The sequence below is a fragment of the Pundamilia nyererei genome, unplaced genomic scaffold, assembly GCF_000239375.1.
Source record: "Pundamilia nyererei isolate P.nyererei 1_Seehausen unplaced genomic scaffold, PunNye1.0 scaffold00027, whole genome shotgun sequence".
Lineage (NCBI taxonomy): Eukaryota > Metazoa > Chordata > Actinopteri > Cichliformes > Cichlidae > Pundamilia > Pundamilia nyererei.
This window is the reverse complement of record NW_005187428.1, coordinates 81,929-89,445: the sequence shown is the minus strand read 5'-3', so window position 1 is coordinate 89,445 and position 7,517 is coordinate 81,929. Positions and strand designations below refer to the sequence as shown.

The 7,517-nt window shown below is 38.1% G+C and overlaps 1 protein-coding gene across 2 annotated transcripts in view; it reads right to left on the bottom strand.

Moving 5' to 3' along the window:
* Positions 1 to 5,231, bottom strand: part of saal1 (serum amyloid A-like 1) — an 8,115-nt gene extending 2,884 nt beyond the window's left edge. For both annotated transcript variants that reach the window (XM_005727951.1, XM_005727952.2), the window contains exons 1-10: positions 5,073 to 5,231; positions 2,942 to 3,141; positions 2,694 to 2,795; positions 1,988 to 2,071; positions 1,800 to 1,879; positions 1,447 to 1,506; positions 1,251 to 1,366; positions 919 to 1,084; positions 672 to 754; positions 372 to 557 (exon numbers count right to left, since the gene is read on the bottom strand). In XM_005727951.1, the coding sequence (XP_005728008.1) occupies positions 372 to 557; positions 672 to 754; positions 919 to 1,084; positions 1,251 to 1,366; positions 1,447 to 1,506; positions 1,800 to 1,879; positions 1,988 to 2,071; positions 2,694 to 2,795; positions 2,942 to 3,141; positions 5,073 to 5,076 (1,081 nt within the window). In that variant the 5' untranslated portion in view covers positions 5,077 to 5,231. The remainder of the gene's footprint in view (positions 1 to 371; positions 558 to 671; positions 755 to 918; positions 1,085 to 1,250; positions 1,367 to 1,446; positions 1,507 to 1,799; positions 1,880 to 1,987; positions 2,072 to 2,693; positions 2,796 to 2,941; positions 3,142 to 5,072) is intronic.
* Between the last annotated feature and the right edge of the window lie 2,286 nt (positions 5,232 to 7,517).

The window sequence follows — 7,517 nt, the reverse complement described above, 5'->3', positions numbered from 1 at the left end:
GGAGAACCGGAATAGCGAGCTCAAAGTTGGCGCGATGATTTGATCTTGGATGTCGTAAGCGAGGTACGAAGAATGGACCCCTGCTCACAGCTTAATGAGCTCAGCTGAATGTTTGTGAACACTGGTGACCTCTGGTGGTGTTTTAGGCTTCAATATGACAACAGCTTAACAGACAGACAAGTCTAATTTTAGGATGGCACTGAAAATCATACCGTGATATACAGCAACATTCGTTTAAACTAATTATTCAAACAATGGGGTGACCACAAAATCTGCTTTCTTCACTTCCTGTATGGCTATCAAGAGGACTTATTATTATCTGCAACATTCTCTGTGCAGCTAAACATCAGTGTAGCTTTATGAAAACTTACTTGTGTCACTTTTGCTGCACCACTCATCGTGACATTTATAAAGAGCCTGCAGCACAGCAAGTGCTTGGACCAGAATGCTTTTCTGTTCATGCAGTACAACTGGAAGATCATTTGGCTGGCAGAGGTCCTCACACACGACGTCACAGACAAACTCCCACACAGATTTCCCCGGTCCATCAGAAGCAGCTAGAAGAAATACACAAAGTCTAATTTTAAAAGGCAACCGCTTCTCTATTGTTATCTGATAATGGTTTAAGTACAACATTTCAATAAAGACCTTTCAGTACTGAAATGTCTCACCAAAAACCTGAATCCCCTCATCTATAGTTGTAAGTAACTGGAGGATATGAAGGTAAACCTCTAGGCCATTCGGACTCTCTGATCTGTGAAAACAATTTAATACTGTGGATTCTTGACAATCAACCTCACCTTTAATTTCACAAGTACACTGTTTTTAGTTTAACTCTGCAGTAAGAGCCTGGTTAAATGATATGCGTCATCAAAAACAGTAATACAAATACTTCATAAAACAGATTCAGATTCCCACCTGAGCTGCTTGGCTGCTTCAAGAAGACATGAGGTCATCTCCAGATGGCTTTCACCGTCATCCCCCTGCTCCTCATCAGGCTGAGCTGTGATCCAACTCTTCATTAACTCTTCATCAAGGTCAAACAATTTGTCAACTAGTTCTCCCACCTTCTCAAGCAGATCCGCTGTAAACACATTCAGTATATACTTATAATGGTAAGTTTACAACACACTCATGTCAACAATAATTATAAGCGTCACAGGGACTTGCAGTGTCAAACAATACAAGTAACCAGGTTATTACTGGAGAAATGGACTAAAACTGGAATTAAACAGAATAAAAATAAATACTATTGGTGGAGCTGCACATGATGAAACAGAGATTGGAGCGCACAGATGTGTGCTGTCGTATTCGCTGAAGCCACAGTGAACAGACATCTTTCTGAGAAAGACAGGTCAGCAGCAATCTGCAAACATCATGAGGAAATATGAATATTTCTCGTTCCGTTTCTCTATTTCACACGTCTACATAAAATGCAAATCGCACCTGCTTGTTTCCAGCAGTGTTGGAGGATCGGTATCTCCCAGAAGCAGCAGCACCACAGACCTGTGGACACAAAGAGTAGATTGAAACCCATTTATGTACAACAGGGGTGAGGAGCTCTGGGCCTCAAGGGCCAGTGTCCTGCAGGTTTTGGATATCACCCTGGGTCAACAAACCATTAGGTCATTACCAGACATCTGGAGAACTTGTTGAGGAGATAATTTAAGCATTTGAATCCGCTGTGTTGGATAAAAGACACACCTAAAACTTGAAGGACACTGGCCCTTGAGGCCTGGAGTTCCCCACCCCTGATGCACAACATCTATCAAAGAACTTTTTTTTTTTTTTTTACCCACCCCAAGTCCTCATTTTGGCTCAAAGTCATACAAGTTTCAGGAAAACACGAAATATTCCCAAGGATTCCCACACTAATTTCCTAGAGGAAAAAAAGAAAGCATTGTATCAGAAATGTATTAGAAAATAAATTAATTGTACAGGATTTATTCTGGTAGAGAAAGTATGCGTAAAAAAAGATTTCACTCACTGTAAGTCGTGGACAATGTGATTTGGAAATCACTCCAAGAAGAATATCTGCAGCTTTAAATTCCTGCAGAAAACCAGCCACATCCTACAAACAGGTGGTAAATAAATAGTCAGTTAGTAAATATATAAACATTTAATTATTCACTTTTAACTGCAGACCATGTGAAAGCCAGGCAGGTAGAAACCAGCTTTATTTGCACTGCTTTGTAATTAAATTATTTAAATGCAAAAAAGATAGCTATTATAAACTCTGTTGTAATAACTCATACCAAAACAAGGTGTGATAAAACCAACTTGAGTTTGTTGACAAAACTACTTGCAGTAAAAAAATAGGCAACAGGTGAAGTGTCTTGCCCAAGGACACAACGATCGAGACTGTCGGAGCCGTGGCTCGAACCGGCAACCTTCCGATTACAAGGCAAACTGCCAACTCTTGAGCCACGATCGCCATTAAACAGGACACAAGTTGTATGCATCATGTGTGACAGAGCAATATTTTAAGCTTTAACATCATTTGGTATTTGGAAAGTTTACCTGCAGAAATGCAAATTCTATTGTTATTTTTCAATTTTTCTTTAACGAGTGATTGATTTCTCTGTTCTGGGCAGTATACTTACCTCGATGCCACTTGTTCAAATGAAACTATTCTCCTTTAACAAGGAAAACAAACAGTGTGTGGTCTTTGGAACACAGAAGAGAAAGTCTACCTTATCCATTGCCATATCCCACACTCTGCACAAGTCTTCCTCCTCATCATCAGATAGCTGCATTGGACCTTCACAGCGCTCTTCTGAATGCTCTGTGACCATCTGCAAGACAATTTTACAGACATTAGCAAATGCTGCTGTAACACTGCACACTTTCACCTACCAAACCAACAAACCGATGCATGACTTAAGTGCTGAATGAAACGTGCAATATTTATCACTTCAGTTTACATCAGCAGCCTGCCTACATGGATGAGACGAGTCAGGGTGCTAAAAAGCCAGTGCTTGCTGTAAACAGTGTCTCCAATGGCATCCACATCTTCGTCCTCCGCTCCATCTGCTGCGTCTGGGGGTGGTGATGGGTTACGGTCCATGATAGGAGACTGTGTTTCAGCTGGAGGGGATGAGCTCTCTTTCTCCACTTGCCCAGCACCGTCAGCGCCACCATCTGAGGAAATAAACCAAGGAACGCATTACAGAAATGATGAAGGAGATTATCAGCCAATATTTTGGTGTTTCTGATTTCTACAAACTTCTCCGTAGCACTTGATGTAAAGGCTCAGTAATTATTCAGATCTCTTCAGATTGAAAAATTTAACATCAATAAGTGGCAGCAAAATCTAAGTCATTTTACCCCTTACTTCTGTTAATACCCTAACAAAAGCACTTGAACCTCTATCCGCATATGTACAACTGTAGTTAAAAAGCTTGGAGTTTTAATAGCTACTTCCTTGCATTTACCAACTACAAAAACCGTACAAATAATTATCCCTGCTTGTATTACCTCTTATATAAAATACTATAATTCCCTGTACACACGTTAATCCAATTCCAGTCATTCTTGATTGTCAATAAGACTGTGTGACACAAACAAAATGTTAAAAATCCTGTTACAAATCATTAGCAATGCATATAACAATATAGTGCATTTTCCGTAAAAATGAGGGAATAGTTTATATTATCACCACATCGAAACTACTATTTATATTTTTACATTTAAATTAAATAATTAAAAATGAATTAAATATGGGCCTTACATGGCATTATCTTGTTGTGACACATATTAGCTGACCCCAGTCACGCAAGAGCTTCCTCAGCTATCATTACTGCTCCTGTATGATTGTTAGAAAACTAGCTTGTCGGATCAAGTGTGCCATTAAGCTCATACAGAGATGCGTTGTTCGGCTTGTCGTTGCAGTGCAGCATGCTACATTGCAGATTTCCTCCAAAACTTCGGCCCAACACTCATAATGTGAAAGCAACAACTCAACTTGTTTGAAGTGTTTTCGGCTGGGTGTCGTGCTCCTTAAGTCTAGTGTTTTGAACAATGCATGAAACAATATATTTATAGATGTAAGTTGTAATAGCCGCATCTCTCAGGTCTGTTTCAGGCCATTGCTGGATTTTGAGTCAGTTATCTTTTTTTTTTTTTGTTGTTGTTTGGGTGATTGATAGGTCAAGTGTTAAGTGGCTTAACAAACAAAGAAACAAACAAGGAAAACATTTCTCAGAAAATAGTCAGGTACAAAGACTGGACTAAACCCTTTCTCCTTGGAAGCAAAATATGGCCAGGATGGCTCAAGAATTTGGTAACCAATATATTTTAATAATTTTTGAGAGCCCTTTAAGGATCAGCTGCATGATAGATTAGAGATCGATTATCTCCACATATGTCCTCATATTCAGCTCCCAAACCACACCTAAAAACCCAAAGTGGCTGGGATTTCTCTGTTATAGCCTGCTTGACTGTTGTCTATGAGGCTTGACTTCCCCCCCAAGTCCACAGTCAAGGTTTTTCTTATTTACTCTTTTAAGTTTGTTAGGTTTTTATTTCACTTGTTTACTTTACCTTTCCTTTTCGTTATAGTCGTGCTTTTGTTTACGTTTGCCTTTTACATTAGACGTTTGCAATGAATCGCATTTTAACTTGAACTTGTTTTTATGAGTTGTTGTTTTAAAGTGTGCCACATACGCGACAGCCACTGCGCTTGACATGCTCGGAGCATTAGAATGACGGCATACCTTAATTTTACAGGTATTTATCCGGACAAGGAAAAGGCAGCCAGCCCTCCTGGCACTTTGTCGTTAACGTAACGTTAAATGTACCGTGGCAGGGTTTGAATACAGTTTATAGTTCACCACACAAAGCTTAAACAGATTACAGTAAATCTTGTTGTATCATTTCAGTGTCATGCTAAATATTGAAACGCTAAATATCAAGAAACAACAAAGGCACACCCAGTAAAAGGTAAAGGTGGTGCTTATAAATACTAAATGTTGTCCATTTCACGTTCATTGGTTAAGCTAACAGCTATAATTAGTTATTAATGGTGGATTTCTATCTAACTTTCGCGGGCAGACGCACACTTTTTAACTCACCCATACTGACCGCTCTTGACTACCGTTATTAGCAGGCAATTAAAGGCAATATCATCGGATGCTTTTAACTTTTCCACCACAGCAAGCCGCTCGGTTGTTTCAAACAGCCTCCATTTAGTACTAGTGGGTATCTGCGCATGCGTGAAACCAGGACCACTCTTCCTGCCACCCGCAAATAAATAACGCCATCTGCAGTGCGCAGACGGAACTACGTGTCCACATGTGAGAGAAGCGAAGCTGGTAGTGGATTGAATCTGCAAGATAGTGTCATATTTTAAAAATTATAAGTTGATTCTGAAAACTGTTGCACTTACAGCAAAAAACAAACAAACAAACAAAACGCACAGAGAGGCTTGTAGGATGTCTCTTTCTCCTTCTGTAAGGCACCTTCCGCTAAACAGCTTCTCTGTCCATGAAGTTACATAAAGGGCTGGGTATCGTCACTGATTTCATTCGATTCAATTTTGACCCAGACAGTCAGAAATATTAAAATTCTGATCATTTATCAGAATGTTTCTGCAAACATGAGGGCTTGAACTCACTGTACACAGTAGTATCTAGGTTATTGGAATATCAATTTACTTGCTGAAAACATAAAACAAGTTTCTGTTGTATTAACCAAGGCTGCTTATTAATTTAATGCTGATTTGATGTAAAATCTCCAAATAATATTAGAATACATAAACCAGGGAAATTCTATTAAAATTTAAGTCCAGTCAGAGAAAGTTTCCTCAAAGAAAGGTTCAGAATATCATGATGCTCCACATGCATTACAATGGAAACTTTAAAAAAAAGTTTTTAATACTATATTTTTTATTTTTTCCATAGTACACCAAACTATATAAGCAATACAAATGTATAATTTATATATTAAAAAATGTTTCAATCTATAAATTTATCTTTATAATCTCAAATATATTACAAAATTTGACTCATATCTTAAGAGAATGCTTAAGTTGCTTAAGGACTTTATTTTATTGGTTTAAGCAGTGTTGAAACAAGTATCTAATGTTAAATAGTATTATGTAAACAGGGACCCACCTCTAATCAAAATTGTCTTGGAATAATTTGTCCTCCCTGAATCAACACAATGTATACTCTTAGACAGGAATAGCAAAAGACTTCTCATCATGCAGCTGTCCTCACTTGGGAGTGGTTCAAAGCCCTGTTTGCACTAAGAAGAGCTTTGCGTGCAAAATAACATTTGATTAAACATGTGTTTATCTGTAGATACATCTAATCACATATAGCTTGGTTACATCCCTGCTCACCAGAGGAATGACTGCACCAGCTTCAGTAATTGATGACTATACAACTGCTTATACTTGTACTTGTGACGCACAATGCTCAAAAACACTTTGACTTTTGCATGTAGGCAAATTTGTAAATTTAAAGCAGTTTGTAAAAATGCACATTTCTTGAAATTTGTTGTTAAGAAGAAACAAAATACATCACAGGACATCTGTGATTTTTGGACAGTAGAAATTTAATAGTGAACATATCATCATAATCATTCTTTGGGCATCTCTGAAGCTGTCCATCTTTAGTTTTTCTCTCACCAAGCTACTGATCTTTTATCCCATACAATTATTTGGTAAGCTGGGCCCAAAAGCCAGATGTTTGGTGGCAGAATTTGGTAGAAGGTGTTAAACGTAGCTGAATGTGTTCTAAAAGCAAACACAAACCTACTGTCCAGACTGTGTGTGAGAGTTGAAAAATTTGCAGCTTAAGAGGCCACCAGACCTCATACAGTATCATGCAAACGTGATACAACACGTCGGCAATGGTGGTCACCAAGGATGTAGACCAGTCAGTGTATTTGCACATCCTGTGCAATTCATGAGCCACAAGCAATTTAGATAGTGCCTTACACACTCTTACTGCACAACTAAATATTAACTTTAAGTAAGTGATATAATTTTATGTAATGTTTTAAAATCTATTTTATTGTCAAATGAGAATGTCTTGATTTTATGGAAGCATTTATTGTTTTGTAGGATTTTGGTTGAATTTATATATTTCAGTTATTTTTTTTCTCCTTATCTTTCCTCATGTGGTGCATTTTCCATTGTTATACCTCTCTGACCTGTCTTCCCCATGTGATGTTTTGTGTAATGTATGTATGGTCGGAGGGTAAGATGGCGCTGCCATTGCGTGCAATAGGTCGGCAGCCTTATGAAATTTCCCCTTGTGGGACTAATAAAGGTATATCAATCAATATCAATCAATATCAATCAATATCAATCAATCAATCAGTATGTATAAAAATATATCACATTTCTTGTTCTGTTTGTGGCCTTTCTTTTTTTCTGGGTATGGTTCAATTTTGTTGTTGTTAACTCAGTTTTTACTGCTGTTATGCCAGTCAGAGGCGGAGCCAGACATTTGAAACACCCGGGGCTTAGCCCAAAAGGGTAGTATGCATGTGGGATTTTTTTTTTTTTT